Here is a 19,185-nt window from a genome sequence, read left to right as displayed (position 1 = left end):
AGTCAATCCAACTAGGGATAGCTTCTCCTTGAAGCAATTCACTGCGTAAGTCTCACATATCTTAATTCCTTCGTCGCTATATCTTGCCTGATCACTTGTAGCTCATGTACTTGTTTCATGATAGGCCTAGAGTCCACCATTTGATAGTTATGAAACTTCTTTGTTGCAAATTTTCCAGAGGCTTACATTGTACAACTTGTACTTCTTTTCCAAGGCATCCTAAATCTGGAAGTTTAACCTTATTGTAAACTTTGAATAGTTTGTCCGCTAAGCAAGCTTAAATGTAGCCTTTTCACAAAAAAAACCCTATCGTCCCACGCTTGGACGCTCACCAATGTACGTGGATTAGTATTATCAGCAGGCAGTACTGGTCTAACCTCGGTGAAATACTTGTCAAAAACTCATGGTGCACAGAAAACTATGCATCTTCTTCTACCACGACTTGAAATTTGATACATCGAATTTGTTAAGTTCGACGAAAGTACTGCGCTTGCCGCTTGGTATAGACGAGACCTCAAGTTTCAACAAAGCAAATGACAGTGTCAACTCACTGGTTCCATCAGTAGTAGCACCTCCATTGTTAAAGTTTGTCAACACTGGTATCCATCTTTTCCCAAAAGAAAAATCAAACGATGTCAGTATATAGAATAGAATAAAATAGCGGTGAAAACGTTTTAATTCGTTAAAGTATGCGTTCTGCACTAAGCATTCCCCAAACCAAAGCATGTGGGTGTAGTTGTTGTTGAGCTTACTTTTAATTTATATAATCATTGATCTTACTTTTAATTTATTTAATCTTATCTTAAAACTTAGAACAACTACAAAATGTAGATTCAAATCTTGTAAAAGACAACTTATTGTAGCAAATTCAGTCAAAAGCATATTTTTGCAGAAGCAAGTCTGAGTCTGATCAAAGATTTTTGAGTTCTCAAATGTCTCAGCTTCACCTTCACCTTCAGCTTTATCGTCACTATCTCTCCCTCCCCCATTCTTCTTCTCTTAGTTCCAAATTACCGTCTTTACATCGTTGCCATGTAGCTTCTTCGCCAACCAACTCTCGCCTCTCTATCAACTCAACTAATTCCATCGTCTTGCGTCCTCTCACCGTCGTCAGATCTCGCTCCAGCGAAACCGGTGAGATCTTTTTACCTCGAAGTCGATTTTTCCATCATTTCCTTTACACTTTTGAAAATCCAAGTAAAATTTTCCAGACATCACACCACAATTTGAATTGGAGAAACCACAAAAGCAAGCAAATGGCATATTTTTGATCATTCTTATCAATCTTGCCATATTTATGGCTCAACACTTCTTTCAGGTACTTGTATCTGTTTGGATTAAGTTGTAGGAATGATTTTTTTTTTTGAGTTTAAGTATTAGTTGGTTTTTTTGAGTTAAGTATTAGTTGGTCCATACATCCTCTCAGACCGGAGACCAGGACATCTTATATGGTTTCCTCCCAAATGTCACTCGAATTGTTTGTTTTTTTCACTATGGTATCATACGTTTATAAAATTTATTCGATATAGGTTCGCGGGATCAAATCTATGTATTTGTATAGCGATTTTCCGGCATGGTACCAGTTTGTGACTGCAACATTCTGTCATGCTAACTGGTGAGAGTTCTATGCTTTCTTTTACTTAATTTTTTTCTCTGGCTGATATTAACGTTTTTCCTGATTCTTAGTTTTTGTTTTTATATATATATATGATTCTAGGAACCATCTCTCCAGCAATCTTTTTCTCTTGTACATCTTTGGTGAGAGTTCAAGATTTTTAACCTCGTTTTGACTCTATCGAATTCGGAGCTAATGGACAATGGGAATGGTTCTGTGGTTAACAGGAAAGATTGTTGAAGAAGAGAAAGGAAACTTTGGTTTGTGGTTGTCCTACTTGTTCACTGGTGTTGGAGCTAACCTGGTTTCTTGGTTCACTTTACCGCCGAATTCAGTTTCTGCTGGAGCCTCGGGAGCTGTTTTCGGGTTATTTGTGATCAGTGTCCGTGTCAAGGTAGTCTAATTCTCTTCTCTCTTTGTTCCAAGTACCTTTTATAAATCAATCAAAATGACTTATTTTAAAACTGTTTTTGTAGATGTCTCCGGGTTGGAGGAAATTTCTTGAATTTCTTATATTGGGTCAGTTTGTTATGAAGAGGGTAAGAGTCTCTCAACATTTACACACATCATCATCATTGTGGTTATAGTCTCATTTCTTACTGGGAATTGTGTAACAAGTGGTACATTGATTCTCACAGGTATTTGAAGCAGCTCAGACTTCAACTGGATTATTAGAAACTAAATTTTGTGGATATATATTTGGTGGCAATGAATTCTTGACAATTATTCAAACTGTTAGACCCGTTGCGCAGTTCTCGGGTGCTCTTCTTGGTGTTCTCTTAGTTTGGCTTCTCAGCAAATTTCCCTTAGAACCTGTGGATCAAGAAGTTATACAATCCCTCCAAAAGTGAGGCAATAATTGAATGCAAACACAGACTCTAAACCTATCTGTGTGTTAGTGTGTGTTGATTCCTTGAAGCAGAATTGAGTCACTAGTTTTTCTATGTTTACTGCTTATTAAGAGGTCTTTTTTTTCTTTCCAAATCTATGAGTCTGCAGTTATTGAAAATAGCAACTGTACAATACTTTTTTTTTATATACAAGAACATTCTGCTGTAATGTACATATAGTGAGAGTTCTCAAAGTATTGACTCTGGAATTTCAACAGAAGAAAAGAAAAGCCAAATCTCTGGCTTCAGTTCAAGAACACTGTACAAGAATGTACAAACTGTCCACTGATCCCAAACTGTGCTTGGGACTGCTTCTGGCATATGATTGGCACTCGAGCTCCGAGTTTACAAGCAGAAAGATTCATCGCTTTTGCGGTTGGAAGCTCCCGTTTCCCGACTGGAATCTGCAATAGATTCAAACTACTACCAGAGGACTGTTTTTGGTACAGCTTCTCTAACTTTGCGATCTCTATGTCCTTACATTTCAATGCATTGATAGCTTTGTTCGACTCATCAGTGAGTCCCGCGACACGCCAAGCTTCTGCTAACAGCAAGAAGGTGGAATTCTCAGGCTTCACACCAAACCCTCTCATCATCTGCAAAACCTCTTCTGCTTTCCATGGTTGCTTCACCTCTAGGTATCCCCACATCAACGTCTCAAACGTCTTTATATTTGGCGAAACCCCGAACTTGCACATTTTGTTGAAAACCCTCATTGCATCATCCATACTTCCGCTGCTACACCAGCCGCTGATCACCGTGGTGAAGATCACAACGTTAGGCCTGGATTCAACTATCAATGTCTCAAGAAGCTCCTCAGCTTTCTTTGGCTCTTTTGCTCTAACGTACCCTTTCGCTAAAATGCTGTAAGCGTGAGCGTCTGGTTTGACTCCTGCTTTAACCATTTCTTTAAACACTTGTGCAGCTTTCTCCATGTATCCAGCTGAGCTCCAAGCGTTCATCACAGTACTGTACGTGATTACATCAGCCTTCACGTTACACTCCTTCATCAAGGTAAGAACCTGCACTTTCATCTTTTTATTACCTACCAATTCAAGCTCTCCAGTAATAGACATTAACTAGAGCGTTAAAGTTACCTCATCGATACCATCACGGTCCATGACTTCAACAAAGCCATTTATCAAGGAATTGAAGACCACGAGGTTCGCTTCAACTCTCATTTCCTTCATTCTCCGGACAAACCTCAAACCATCTCTCACTCTCCCTTCTCTGCAATACCCTCCCACAACTATCCCACAAGTCCTTCCGTTTGGTTTAGCCTTCTCCTTCATAACCATCTTCTCAACCACCTCACTCTCAGCTCTCACAGTCTCTCCTTTCTGCACATAACAAGTTGCAATCGTGTTATAAGTCACCGTATCCGGCCTAACTCCACACTCTTCCATCTTATGCACCACTTCCCACGCCTCCTCCACCTTCTTCTTCTTGCACCAGGCTTGCACCAGCACATTAAACGTCCTTATATTCGGTCTAACATCGACGTTGCTCTCCTCCAACATAAGATCCAGTAACGCAGATGATCTCTCAGGCTTACCTGCAATCCCATACCCTTTAATCAAAGTGTTGTAAGTACTCGTAGTTGGATTTAGACCAAGTTCTTTCATTTTCAACAGAGCCTGCACCGCATCTTCCATGTTACCGGACTCAGAGAAAGCGTTAATTACAGCATTGAAGAAGATGGAATCAGGCTTTGTCCCGCTCTGTTCCACTTCAGAGACTATAGAGCTTAAGGAACCATACTGCTTCTGAACCGTCATTGCAGCTAAAAGAGTTGTGTAACTGATCAAAGACGGTCTATGACCCGTCTCTGCCAATGTTTTGAAAACAGTTTGAGCCTCGTGAGGCCGTCCACGTTCTATCAAAACGTTCATAAGCTTTGTTCTTGACCTCACTGTCCTGCAACTACTTCCTTCACCACATGACTTGCAGAAACGATACTGTCAAAAAAAAAAAAACAAAGCCTTTTGCTCACCAGAAGGTGGACTCGAGGAGACATAGCTCTAAAAAAAACATTTTAAAAATCAAGATTCGACTTATCAAGATTTCATTTTACTCAAATCAAGAAAATGGTGTAGTGTGTTGATTGTTTCAAAAAAGGGTTCAAGTTTGAGAGTTAAGACAGATTCTTGATATTGTTTACCTTAATCGGTGTGGATTTTTCTGGTTCAGACATAGGAAGTACTTTCTTCTTCTCCTCAACATCTCCCATGTTTTGTCGGAAAAAGAATCTGTTTCTGCTACAATGTAATTTCACAGATTCAAGATTAAGAAACGCCACCTGTCTTTACACTTCTTAAGAGATAGGGTCCATAGAAAAAGGAAAATGTTTTTATTTATTCTGATAAGGAAGACAAAGAAATTGAGATAAGGAAAATAAACGACAAATTTTGATGGAGAAATTTGTGTTTGTTGTCCACAAATATTTCTTTTATATTTGATTATTTTCTATTTTGTTCTACTTTTCTAGATAAAATCTATAGGGCCTTCAGAATTAATGGGTCAAGCAAGGCCCAGACAGGTGTTTAGTGCACCCAAATATTATATATATAATACACAAAGACATGTAATCAACCAACAAGCGGGGATAGCTCAGTTGGGAGAGCGTTAGACTGAAGATCTGAAGGTCGCGTGTTCGATCCACGCTCACCGCATTTTTTTGTTTTTTTTTTGTTGAGCTCTGTGTAAAACGACGCCATTTCATCTTTCATCTTCATGTCCAGCTAAATAAGTCTTTCATCTTTCATCTGCATGTCCAGCTAAATAAGTCTTTGGTATTTAAAGCCCATTATATTTTTGCCCAGTTTGTCTTTCACCTTCGTATGAGACACTTATACCAAATTAATATTTGATTAACTTCTTTGCGCCATAGATAGTTAGATGCATATATAAGATATATGAGCCATTGCACTACTTGTTAATTGATTTTGATTTGCAAATTTATTAATATTGAAATGGTATCGATTCTAACCCCGAATTAATTGGAAATGTTTTTGATTTTATAGTGGAATTTAGTTCGGTAAGGGTTACTGAATAACCTTGTTATTTAGAAGATGATGTGTTGAATTCATGAACATTGTGAGTTTAATTCATGAACTTTATATATTAAACATGTATTCTTTTTTCTCCTTTTCTTAACATTTTGTTCAATCAAATTCGACTAATTGTTACCAACGTTTCCGAATTCAACATGTATATCTAAACATATTGAAAAAGTTTCCAAATGGAGGATAAGTGTGATCTAGTAGTCACCCACTTAACAATACATAATTGGTCAACTAAAAAAAAAAAAAATTGATAGACACAATCCATAATTTCTTAGCTCTAATTTGGCAAGAGTAGATTGGTGGGAGCTTAAAACCCAAACCTCACCTTCCAACTGATATATTATTTTCTCTATTTTAAATACATTGATATAAAATTTATACGTGTCACGATCACGATCATGTAGATTCGAAATTCCCAAGTTGTAAGAGATAGAACCGAATTCCAGTGACTCAATGTCTTGGTGAAGATATTGAAATGTGTTAACGTTGCCGGTTTGAATCTCGTCGACAATATATAGTATCATAAGTTCATGAACAAGAACTAATATATACAACAATATCACATTATTAACAGTATAAAAAGGAAACAAGACTCAACGAATTTACACAAGCTGGATGATACGCCTTTGGAAATCCCCTCACATACAACGAAATCTATACGACAGTCAATTTTTGTTTTTTTTTTCTATATTTGGAAGAAATATTTTAGGACCAATCAAGGAAGGAACGGGTTTCACTCAAGAACCCTAATCTTTTAGTTTGGGACTAATGAACTAATCATTTCACAAAACACAACCCATCGTTTCATTATGAAAAAAAAGTTTTAAGATTTTCACGTGATTGTAGATGGACATTTAGTTTCGTTAACGAACTTTAATTGAAGTTTTTAATCATATAAATAGTTTTTGGGACAATCATTAGTTTACCTATGTGCGTCAAGAAAAGAACCAATTACAATTGAAATCTCCACAACTACAACTACAACAAGTCCACCAGTATCAGACCATCCGCAGTAGTGTAAGTGTGAAAGAGGGGTGTAAGATTTTTTTTATTATTATAATTTAAAGTGAGAGATAAAAGAGAGAGAGAAAGAAAGAGAGAGAGATAGAGTGGCTTACACCCGAGTGTAAACTTACACCCGGATGTGAAGAGAGAGACAACTTTTACATTATTTTTGTATTTTAAAATAGATACACCCCACGCAAGGATACACCACTGCGGATGCCCTCACTATGCCTATCCCATAACATTTTAATTTTCCATAATGGGCTTAGATTTACACTTCACAAAATATGGTGGTCCGTTAGTTACATGAAAATGCGCCAAAAAATATATATATATATATAGCGTGCAATTGATTTTTAACTTAGCTTTCCGTTAGATTATTTGGTCGATTATAACTTAGCTTTTTTTTTTTTTGACATTTTTGGATCGACAAAACCCAATCCATAGCTAATCTCTACTACGCAGGGTAGCGCGACTTAGTGGAGTCGAACTCCGGTGGGGAAGGCGGAGTCAAGTGAACTTAACCACTTGACTAAAGGCACATCCCCACCTTTGACCTTATTTACTAGAGGGAGATTTAGAAGGAAAAAAAAATATACATGAAAACTATCAATTTTTCATTTAACCTTGGTCGACTTATTTACCAACTGTTAACGTATATTATTTTTTCGTCGACCAACATACTAACGCTCTTAAAAAGTCTACATTGTTAAAAATTTAACCAACAAAAATACAAATCTAGCGTTCAAAATTGATAAATTGACCAAAATTATATATAAATCCAGAGACAACAGTTCAAACTAATCATTATTTGCATATAATTTTTAAAGAAAAAATACCGATATTGATTACTTAAATTAGTTTTTTATCATCTATTATAATATTATATAGATATTTTGATTAAATTATATTTTATTACAAACGATGATCAATCTATCAAATTTATTAATATGTAACACATGCGATTATAACAAACGGTTTCACGAACAATTAATTTCACAATACGAAGCTTTAACTACAAAGTTATTTTGGTATATTTTACATTCTAAAAGCTTATTTGAATTACAATAAATTTGACTATTTTACAAACAAATTCCATAGTACGTATAGAAGATTTGACAAAAAAAACAAAAAAAGATAGAAAACTATCAAAGACACAATCATAAGATGTTTGACCAAAAAAAAAAGCAAAGACAAGCTTAAGCTAAACTAAAAAAGTAAGAAAGTTTCAATTAAGCATGTATAAGTTCTTTAATCATGTTAGAATTCCTACCTTTGCTTTCTTCTTTCTCACAACCCCACTTAATCTTATAATCATTAGACAGATTGGGTAATTATTAGCAACCCCATTTGCTATTAGAAAACTTAGCACGATTAATTATTCATCACTTTGTTTTTTTCTTCCTTTTATCATATTTCTAAGTAAAGCAAACAAACCGGCCAGTGTGAAATTCCCTTTAATTATTGATTAAAAACCAGAAGTCATTCTCCCCCACGAATGTCTCGTGAGCGGAAAAGCAGAAAACAAAACAAAAAGCAAAAAGGATACTATTTAGTTAAGTGGAGGTGAGTGGGCAAAGGATTATAGATAGACCATCTTAATTGTATTTGTATACAATTTTTTTTTTTTTTTTTGTTAGCAGTTCAAAACTAAACATGTATGACTAAGGAGATTAAACTAGTTGACAACTATAATATTTATTTATTCATCGCAGGAGCGTGAAGTTTAATGAATAAAATGATGCAACGGACAAATAATCAAAATTGTACCGAACCGCAACACATTACTTATGTAAACAACATTCCACATGAATCACTCTTTTGAGTAATATTAATATAAGCTGTTTCTAAAACATGGATAGCCAAATTATATCGGCCCTCTCTCAAGGCAACAATCATTATGCTTATCATATAATCATTAAAGTTTTATTTGAGATTAAGTTAATAATCATGCATTAATTATGGGTCCAACCTGACAGATATATATATATAACATATAGTATCACAATTGGCAAAAGTATAGAAAATCAACTATTAAGGCATAATCTTGATGTCATAGATCCGGAAACATCTTTTTTTTTAGTTGTGGTATTCATCAAGTTTTGAAGATGCATGGGACCAAAAAAAAAAACAAGTTAAGGTAAGACTTGCCTGCTATTTTCTCAAGAAGTAAGTTGTATTTACTGGAAATACTAAGAGTCCAATTTCATATTCAGATTATCCCCAAGGCTTAATGTTTTTTTTTTTATTTTCTTTAAGTTCCATGAAGGATATGTGTCAAAAATCTCTAAATTTGTCGATCAAAAACAAAAACAAATCAGAGATGAGAAACCATGATTGCCATGTTTCATTTCTAGTGTCTTATGCGGATCAAGTCAGGTATTCATTTCTTATCTTTGGAGTATCCGAGATGAGAATCATGGTCATCTAATGCACCAATTTTTTCGGGAAATGTTATCAAGTGTTTACACTATCTAGATCTAGTGTGTCGTCTTGTCTTAATGACCTTGTTGTAGACGATCCTTAAAAAACAAGCTAGATCAATAGGTATTGCAACGTCGTAGTCTGGTATTTCGGAAAGTCTTGAAAACATTTTATTGTTAGTCATGGGTTTTATATAGACACTCTCCTAAACAAAAATAATTTGGATTTTGACACAACTAAGTGAACCTAGCTCTCCTATTCCGGAGCAAGCTATTGGCAATGTATTTTTTTTTTTTTTGCTAAATTGTAAATATTTCATAGATATGGAAATAGTTTAAGTAGCAATCAAAATATTAGAAACCTATACATATGGTTCTAAAGCAAAAAAATAAAAACAAAGAAACATATGACGGTAATTAAACCAAATTTTGGTCCATCTATTCAACCTAGCAATGAAGCTTTGGAACAAGATGAAGCGATGACATTCTTGTTATCTTTCCCGGATGAGATGCAAAAATAAAAACGTGAAAACAGATTGTGAAACACCTTGATGCGACGGACCAACAGCTATAGAAGCCTTTCGCATGATGCTCTTGTTATCCGTCAACGGTTAAAAACTCCAAATCATCGATCACATACTCTCCCAGTGTCATGTGAGATTTCGATTATTCGTTTCAATTCATGAGCTTTCCCTGAAAAGGAACCTCACACGCTAAAATAAGCAAAAGGTGCAAGTTCTCTCTACCAAGTTCATTCCCTGAAGCTCTCCAAAATAAGCAAAAGGTGCAAGCTATTGGCGATGTGGAAGAGAATGTTAAGTGTTTTTCTCAGTTGAACATGCTCACTCAACCAAAGAATTACCTCTTATGGACAGTCGAAACACAAAAGAAAAAAACGGGACAAGTACTAAAAAATGCTCGTGTAAGTTGAAAAGTTTCTTTCACCACGTCTAAATAAGATTTAGAGCATGTGCAATGGGAGTCTCTCACCATAGTCTCTCAAATACAAAAGTATTAATAAAATAATCAATATTCTTATTTAAATACAAAAGTCTCTCAAAAAAGTGGAGAGAGTCTAGTGAGATTATGGGAGACTTTCTCTACTTTTTTTAGAGACTCTTGTATTTAAATAATACTAGTGATTATTTTATTAATATTTTTATATTTGAAAGACTTTGCTGAGAGACTCTCATTGCACATGTTCTTAGTTGAGTTTTCTGAATCGTTCATGTATTTCGTCAAATGTACGCACATCTTTATGCTTCTAATTCTTATATGGATGATAGGTAAAACATTTTTCTTGGGCATAAAATTTTTACTTTTTACTGAGAAGGAAAAAAAAAATCTGCATGTGTTTGTTAATTTGACGGAACGAGATTTTCGTTCTACGGATATATATACTAATTCTGTTTTATTCCACAAACATTCCACTATCCTATAGTACTACCAATTGGAGCGAGATCCTTTAGAATATTATTTCTTTTATAATGTTCTCTAGGGTTATTAAAGTTGCACTATAGAATCACTTTAGTATATAGTTTCATGATACTTTGATTGCATAAGTAAATGTATAAAGAAGGCGGTTTAAACCGACGCGTAAAGACAATTTTAACGCCTAGGCTACATTATAGGCACTACAAAGCCTACTAACGTTGTGTCCTTTATACTTTTAATTTATTGATCTTGAAGTCAGTTCCCATGGCCTTTTCAGATATCAGTTTGATTAAATTATATAATTGTGCTTATGCACTGCTTTATATATTTATATCAGAATGTTTTTCAAGATACCTTATATTAATAGAGTGTATATATATACATTTTAAGAAAACAGCAATTTTTTTTAAGAATTTACAGCACACGGCATGGTGTATAAGTCGAAAAATTATAAGTTAGAAACAATGACGGCCAAAAAAAAAATCTTAGGGTCAGATTTATTGAAACAATGTTTTAATTATTTGAAAAATTATAAATCTAAATAAACACATGTACAACGTACATGGTTGGGTAGGTTGCTAGATTCAACTGGGTGATGATATTTGATTAATTACGTCAAACACTCGAAGTGGTCAATTAAACAAATAGGATTAGGTATTTATATTTTTGTCTTGCTTGGGATCTTTACTCCACTCATATCCACATCCAATGAAGTCTCTCTATCTCTCATGGTTACATGACATCCGAAATGACGAAATAACCAAAAGCCAAGAAAAACCATTTAAATAGCAAAAGGGGATGCCAAGAAGGTTAAAATTGTGTACGAATTTGGTATCCTTTTATATTGTTTACGTTCACCAATTAGTCGACATGCAATATAACGAATTTGGTATGCCTTTAAACTATTTTAGTTTACCAATTGATCAGCATGCAATATAACGAATTTGGTATACCTTCTAAAGTATGTATGGCTTTATTTTGATATACTATATACCAATTTTATATTTATTTGGTATATCATATATACATAAATATAAATTCATATATATATGGTTTTTATTTAATAATTTATATTATTTTCTATTTTAGTCTTAAGTCAGATTCAATTACTCAATTGTTTCAACCTGCATGTATTAGATTAAATACACTAAAATTTGCGATGATTTAATTCGGCAATCAAATTGGTCCATATATTCATAGTATAATCCTATATATAATACCTTACTCTTTTCAAGTGATATACACACTAATACATTGTGTAATTCTAACAAATTTTCATATAAATACTTACAATAAGTTTGATATTTATATTACTATTAATCATATATATCATTCGTGCAAAAAATATAAAGAAAAATCACATACGTCGTGCTAGATTTTCTAATTAAAGCCAAAATTTCTAATACTGTTACTCATGATTAATCACTCATCAACCACCTTAAGTTTATTATTATTTTTGTGTCATCTTTTTGAAAAATAAAGCAAAGACTCCCTTGACAGAAATCTAGAAGAAAATGTTATAATTATAATGTCCATACACACCCAATAAAAGCTTAGCAATAAAATTGATTATTGAGGAGGGGCAAAAAGAATGTATATAAAATGGTACCATTTGGAAAAAGAAAGCATATGAAATGAAGTACAAAGTTGCCAAATGTACGATCTATGTGGCTGGCGAGACACGACACTTCATATGGTTTTACCTCTACGTTTGAGTAATTAAGTACAATGAGCTATCACTATCTACATTTGAGAAAATTCCAAAAAAAAACCCCAACTATTTAATATTTACCAGAAAAAAATTTGAACTTTTTTCGATGCCTGAAAAAAACCCCAACAAATAAATAACAAGAATTCAATAGATTAAAAGGCACTTAGAGATCAGAAAAATCGCAGGAACTCAAACATGCGATAACAAATTAAATAAATAAATTAGAAAAGCATTAAGAATCGTTCTGAGACTCAAATCACATAAATAAACTAATGTTATTTAAAATATTTTGTATTTTGGTTGTACTGATTTTATTATTTGAAGAAGACAAAAATTTGGTCATGTCTCTTTCGTTTCCGGTGGGGTTAGTATAAAATATTAACATTAAAACCAGAAAAGTCTATAAATTCTAAATCGTCATTTGAAAACAAGAAATTTAACAAGCATTGAGTTCATGTTTGATCGGTTTACAAACCGCCATAACAGTAATTTGCATTGGCTAAAGAAGAATTGCTCATCAACGTTCTTTCAGATATTTAAACAAACACTTTTGATGTGTTAAATTACATAGGATCTAAAATTATGTAACTAATCAAGTGATGATGGTCTTTCTTTAGATTGTGTGGTTCATTTGAAAGGCCAAAAATAAGAGACTCTTTAAAGGTAGGGATCAATCTCTCATCAACATAAGGTTGAGATTGCACCTAAGGAATGCAAAATGTTATTCACGGCCAACGTTAGAGAGGATCAGCATATTCATACTTTTGTTTAAGAGCAAATGCATTGTTATGGTTCGTGGTTTACTGATATATAATGCCACTAGCAAAACATGATGGGTCTTACAACTTCATGAAGACAGAGTAAATATCTTAGATATTAAAGGGTGTCAGAGAAACTTGACACTACAATTAGAGCTTTATATTCTCGTTGGGTGATCTTATCTTTGGTGTGGCATATTCGCTTCTGCTCACTATATGATAACATAATCAATGGAGCTAGTACTCATGGTTTCAAATATGGGTTGAAGTTGATTGATTTCCAAAACATAAGGTCCCAATTTCCTTTATTTGAGTTAGTTTGCATGAAACGAGGGGGTTGTAATTAATATCAAAGCAGATTTTCTAAGTCACAAAGCTCGTGGTAAAATATACAACTATTTGTTTTCATTTTAAAAAAAAAAAACTAAAAAACTATGCTCGACTTAGATATGGATGTAAAAAACATTCTCAATAAATTTGATGCTTTTGTTGGGAAAACAAATCATGAATTACTATTGCAGTTGTCATTTCAAGCAATTATTTATCAAAATAAAACATGTTTAAACATCATTTTCAATATTTTCAATCGGTTCATGGCGTTTTCTATCAAGATTCTAGTTTTATAAAAGATTGTAGAGATTATGCTGATACTAAAATATTTTTTTAAATACAGATTTTATAATTTACTTTTCTATGATACCAATTGCACCCGTTTCTTCAAAAAAAGCATTATGCTTGAATGATTTACACTATCAAACGAGTTACAAAAACTTATTAATAAGATGGCTTGAATTGTATACAATTTAGGGCATGATTGGTTGGACTATGAGATGTTTAAGCCACTAAAAAAGATACATCCCCAAAATTAAAACAATTTTGGTTTCAATTAAGAACCTGACCATATCAATTCACATGCTTAAACGATTTTGATTTTCTTCTTTCAACCAAAAGTGGCACTTGATGTAAAAACGTTATTTTCTTTTTGAATTTAATTTAACATTACATTCAAAAAAAAAAAATTGAAACAATTATGCTGTAACTTTCCTATTTTTTCTCATAGCCCAAATAATATTTTTTTTAATTATTTTGGCTGTGAGTACAAATTTTTCTACAGCACAATTTTATGGTCTTTAAAAGAGTTGTACCTTTTTTTTTTCTTTCCACTTTATTTTCTCGTTTTCTTTTAAGAAGTAATTATTGTTTCATCCATATATATATTATGAAAATTTATTTTTATGGATCTAAGTAGTAGGTAAAAATCTATTTTTGACATAAAACTCTTTTGGGGGCAAAAAAATATGTATAACTCACATTGGTTTTTTAAAATACATTATATATATGTATATCATAATTTATTAAATTGATATTTGAGAAATTATATAACACATAACTACTATTTATTTATTATATTTTTGTTTAAAAGTACATAAAACTAAAATCTTATTGCTACAACAATTTATTTAAATAATAATATTATATTAATAAAATCTACAGCCTAATTTCTACAACAATAAAACCTACAGCTATAGTCATCACACATACAACAACAATTTTACAGCAATAAATCTACAGCTACAGACGAACCAATCATCCACTTATTCACGTTTTCACTTAGAGAAAATGTATGTCGGTTATTCTTTTGATTTGTAAATGCATTTTCTAAATACCTCACAAAAACCTTTTCTAATAATATTGAAGGATTCCGCTATTCAGTTATTCACTTGACATGCATACCTAGAAAAAATATAAAATTAATCTACTTTGTTTATTAAAATTATATTATTTATGCATCCATTGGTTGATCATAATACAATAAAAATATTACTTACATCAATCTTTGAGATTTCCATAAGGTAAAGAAAGAGTCAAAAGTATAGTGGAACACCAAAATCTTACAGGTGGGAATTCAAAAGAGAACTCCATTAAATATATAAACCTTATATTTAACCATTTTTTAAGCACACATATATACAGAGTCATAATTATATAAATACACATAATCAATCACACATGAGAGATAGTCACATCACAACTAACAATCTCTCTCTCCTATAAGTTTGAATGGCGATTTAAAGAGACCCGTAGTTCTCTGATCATATCCTCCGGTTTACACTCATCAAAACACAAACACAACGCTTATCTCTCTCACTCTCTTTACTCATTCTTCTCATTTGGATAAGATCTCTCTCTTTCTCTCCCTCCTTTTCAGCAGATTCAATCCAAACCCTAACCTCTTTGATTCCGATCTTTAGAGAATATTTCTCTTAAAAAAAACATTATAAATACCTTTATAATAAAAAAGATTTTTACCATCTCTTTTGTTTTACTTCACTTCATATATGCATCAATGTCAAATTGTTCTCTCTGTCCTTTGCTCTTAATTAGTGTCACCACCACCACCACTACTTCTATACTACAAACCCTTCTCGTATTCTCTTAACCAATACGTACTTATTACACCAAAGTCCCTCTCTATATATATAAAGCCAAGAGAGAGAAACAAGAAGAAGTTATTTTCTTGATGGATTTCTGTTGGAAGAGAGAGATGGAAGGTAAACTAGCACATGACCACCGTGGCATGACGTCACCGCGTCGTATATGCGTCGTGACCGGTCCGGTGATCGTAGGCGCCGGACCGTCGGGACTAGCCACGGCCGCATGTTTAAAAGAGAGAGGTATTACGTCCGTACTACTAGAGAGATCAAACTGTATAGCATCACTATGGCAGCTCAAGACTTATGACCGTCTTCATCTTCACCTTCCTAAACAATTCTGTGAACTTCCGATTTTACCCTTCCCCGCCGATTTCCCTACCTACCCGACGAAGCAACAGTTCATCGAGTACCTTGAGGACTATGCTAGGAGGTTCGACATAAAGCCGGAGTTTAACCAGACGGTTGAGTCGGCTGAGTTTGATGAAAACCTTGGGATGTGGCGCGTGACGAGCGTGGGAGAGGAAGGTACGACGGAGTATGTTTGCCGGTGGTTAGTAGCGGCGACGGGGGAGAATGCGGAGCCGGTGGTGCCGAGGTTTGAGGGGATGGATAAGTTTGCAGCCGCCGGGGTAGTTAAGCACACATGTCATTATAAGACCGGTGGAGATTTCGCCGGAAAAAAGGTTCTTATCGTCGGATGTGGAAACTCCGGTATGGAGGTTTGTTTGGATCTCTGCAACTTCGGTGCTCAGCCTTCTCTCGTTGTCAGAGACGCTGTGAGTTTTTTTTTTTTTTCTTTCTTTTTTTGTTTCTTGATTTTTTTAAAAAGAAAGTATTGTGGAAACTAAATTAACTTTTTCTCATGCGTTTTCGATATTTTGGCTCCTTCATGTTTTGAGGAGTTCTTCTATTGCTAAAAAACAAAATCTTGAAAAGCTTTTTCATTCAAGTTGATCTTCTGATATTAACAGTTTTTCTATTCTTAACTCAAGATATTACCTACTTTTTTATAAACTTTTGCTTTTTGTTTTCTAGATTTTTAGAATTTCTAGGATTATGTGTGTATTCCTATAAGTATTATCCGATATCAATATAATAGATTCTTTTAATAGTACTAAATTCTGTTACACGAATATGTTTTAAGATGTTAAGTTTTTTTTTTTTACAGCGCTTTATAAGATGGTCTTGTGAAATGAGTTTTAGAAAAAACGTTCTGGTTTATATTATGGAAAAAATTACTTGATTAAATGAACACTCATATTTTTGAAGAAAAAATTGTTTACTATGCATAGCTTAAAGATTTTTTTTACTGTTATCGGTAATAAGTAATATTTAGCTTTCATTGTAACAAAATTCTGAAGGAAACCAAATTATATCTAAACTAATATTTAAAAAATATTTGGATTTTTAATTATCGATTCATTATTGATTGGCTGATAATTTCGGAGAAATAATCTGTGCAAATGTTTTCCCATTTTGTGTATTTTACACTTTACAGTAATATTTTTATACGTATCATAATTTCTTTTGCTTTTTCAGTTTGATATTCTTATTATTTAATATGTTTAATAAGAAAATTCATAAATTTACGAGAATATACAAAGGCTGGTATTATCCTAGTTCAAAATTTTATTCTGTCTTTAGGCCCTTGTGACTTCAAGTTCCAACAATTTGTTAATACATTTTTATATGAATAAAGAGGTTTACCTAATTTCTTTAATACAGAAATATTATTTTTATAACATTTTCAAAGAATAAAAACTATGAGAACAACAACTTTATTGGGATTGTCACGAGCACGCGCAAACATTCTCACAAAAGAAGAAAAAAAAACAGTCTCTTAATATTTTTCATAATAAACTAATAAAATATAATATGATTTTCTCATCCGAATTACTATATATCTGCCGTATTTGCTAATTATTTCCTTTTTCTTTTCTTTTTTACTTGTGAAGGTGCACGTCCTACCACGAGAGATGTTGGGTACTTCAACTTTTGGGCTGTCCATGTTCTTACTCAAATGGCTGCCCATCCGGCTCGTTGACCGTTTCCTCTTGGTAGTTTCCCGGTTCATCCTCGGGGATACCACCTTGTTAGGTCTTAACCGGCCCCGGTTAGGCCCACTTGAGCTCAAAAATATCTCCGGTAAAACTCCGGTTCTCGACGTTGGCACTCTAGCCAAAATCAAAACCGGAGACATTAAGGTACTGTATAATCTAATCAAAGAATATATGATATGAATACATGCTAAAAACCAGTTTACTGATTGTGATAGTTGATTTTGTTAATGGTAAAAAGGTGTGTTCCGGGATAAGAAGGTTAAAACGACATGAAGTTGAGTTCGATGACGGAAAAACAGAGAGATTTGACGCCATTATATTGGCAACTGGCTACAAAAGCAACGTACCCTCTTGGCTAAAGGTATTAGTCAATAACGATAATATTGTTATTTTACCTTTGTCCACCTTCTTTAACAAAATCTTTATTCTTATTTTCTTATATTTTGTACTAAATGAGTTTTGGAAAATAAATAATTTTTCAGGAGAATAAAATGTTTAGTAAGAAAGATGGATTTCCAATACAAGAGTTCCCAGAGGGATGGAGAGGGGAATGTGGGCTATACGCGGTCGGATTCACAAAACGTGGGATTTCTGGAGCATCAATGGATGCAAAGAGAATAGCTGAAGACATACACAAGTGTTGGAAACAAGACGAGCAAGTCAAGAAAATCTAATCAAGCTTATAGAGACTAGACAGTTGAGAGAAAGCTAAGGTTTTCTATCAAGAAAACATAACTTGCCAAACGCTGGTAGCGATCGAAAACTGATGGTTTGGTTTCAAAGGAGGTGATGTAAATTAAGACTTATCTCCAGCTGCAATGCAAATTGGGGAAAAGAATGAAAAGGAAATTAGTGAGAGTGATTGTGGTGGGAATTGATGATCATCTGCCCCAAAGGAGAGGAGGGGACCCTCTTCTCTTTGCATGCTTATAACCCACTTTGTAAATCTTTCTATACCTTCTTTCTATGTTTCTAATTTTTCTTTTTCTCTTTTTTTTTGGGTTTTTTTTTAGTTTCCCCTAGTTAGGTATGCTCTTTGTTTTTCTTCTCTCTTTTTTTGGTTCAATTTTTTTGGCAGAGTATTGTGGTGAGGTTTTTTGTTTATATACATAATCTTTGTTTTAACTTAACTTTTTTATTTTATTTTAACGGACATAAGTAATTGAATATGTGTCCTACCAATGAGTGTGTCAATGAAATTTCGTTGTCGAAATGATTTCATTCCCTAGTAGAAGTGTCATATAAATTAGGACCACTGCTTGTACATTCGTCAGAAATTAAGACCTGCACATTTATAATTCTGCTGACCGTTTTTTTTCCAATTATTGCTAGATGTACGGCCTCCACATGATTTTTTTTTGTCATATTTTTGTTAATAAATTTAGGTATATTGAAATCTATACTAGATCTCTCTAGTCAGATAGATCGTCCAATTTAGATTCCATTGTGGATCTCATAATCACGTTGTTTTTATCTTGGCCGTATTATTAGGATCTCTACAATACAATGAAAAATGGTAAAAATTGTTACAAGTATCTCCGCAGAAAGAGCTTCATCAACCTATAATTATACCTTATGGTCGCTTCTTTGGGTTTTACAGTACTTCCTCTATGACGAGGTGAATTTTCGGACAGCGCAACTTTTTTTCCTTTTTGCTGGTTGTGAATTTAAATTTGGGAGGTGAATATTATTTTACGAATGTTTCTGTTTAGAAAAATGAGCAATATTTTAACTGTAAACTATATACGATATTCTAAAATGCGGTTTATAAGTATAAATTATGACGATT

At 33.5% G+C, this 19,185-nt stretch overlaps 3 protein-coding genes and 1 non-coding gene across 4 annotated transcripts; 3 read left to right on the top strand and 1 right to left on the bottom strand.

Moving 5' to 3' along the window:
- The first annotated feature begins 804 nt into the window (after positions 1 to 804).
- Positions 805 to 2,674, top strand: LOC9310343 (rhomboid-like protein 11, chloroplastic). Its single transcript, XM_002874230.2, has 7 exons — positions 805 to 1,134; positions 1,212 to 1,318; positions 1,530 to 1,615; positions 1,718 to 1,758; positions 1,843 to 2,009; positions 2,092 to 2,154; positions 2,254 to 2,674. Exons 1-7 carry the CDS (start codon positions 933 to 935, stop codon positions 2,464 to 2,466), a joined length of 879 nt encoding a protein of 292 aa, XP_002874276.2. The 5' UTR covers positions 805 to 932; the 3' UTR covers positions 2,467 to 2,674.
- On the bottom strand, positions 2,615 to 4,833 carry LOC9310342 (pentatricopeptide repeat-containing protein At5g25630). The gene is made up of 3 exons (XM_002872132.2): positions 4,667 to 4,833; positions 3,603 to 4,463; positions 2,615 to 3,527 (listed from the first exon to the last, which is right to left on the bottom strand). Exons 1-3 carry the CDS (start codon positions 4,733 to 4,735, stop codon positions 2,751 to 2,753), a joined length of 1,707 nt encoding a protein of 568 aa, XP_002872178.1. The 5' UTR covers positions 4,736 to 4,833; the 3' UTR covers positions 2,615 to 2,750.
- Positions 4,834 to 5,104: 271 nt separating this feature from the next.
- TRNAF-GAA lies at positions 5,105 to 5,177 on the top strand. The gene has a single exon. It is a non-coding gene; the product is annotated as a tRNA-Phe (tRNA).
- A 9,527-nt stretch (positions 5,178 to 14,704) lies between these two features.
- LOC9310341 (indole-3-pyruvate monooxygenase YUCCA6) lies at positions 14,705 to 18,701 on the top strand. The gene is made up of 4 exons (XM_002874228.2): positions 14,705 to 16,112; positions 17,292 to 17,540; positions 17,635 to 17,757; positions 17,879 to 18,701. The coding sequence occupies exons 1-4, from the start codon at positions 15,423 to 15,425 to the stop codon at positions 18,068 to 18,070; spliced, it is 1,254 nt and encodes a 417-aa protein (XP_002874274.1). The 5' UTR covers positions 14,705 to 15,422; the 3' UTR covers positions 18,071 to 18,701.
- The last annotated feature ends 484 nt before the right edge of the window (positions 18,702 to 19,185 follow it).

The sequence above is a fragment of the Arabidopsis lyrata genome (genome assembly GCF_000004255.2).
Source record: "Arabidopsis lyrata subsp. lyrata unplaced genomic scaffold ARALYscaffold_6, whole genome shotgun sequence".
Taxonomy (NCBI): Eukaryota; Viridiplantae; Streptophyta; class Magnoliopsida; order Brassicales; family Brassicaceae; genus Arabidopsis; species Arabidopsis lyrata.
This window is presented reverse-complemented; position numbering and strand designations above follow the sequence as displayed.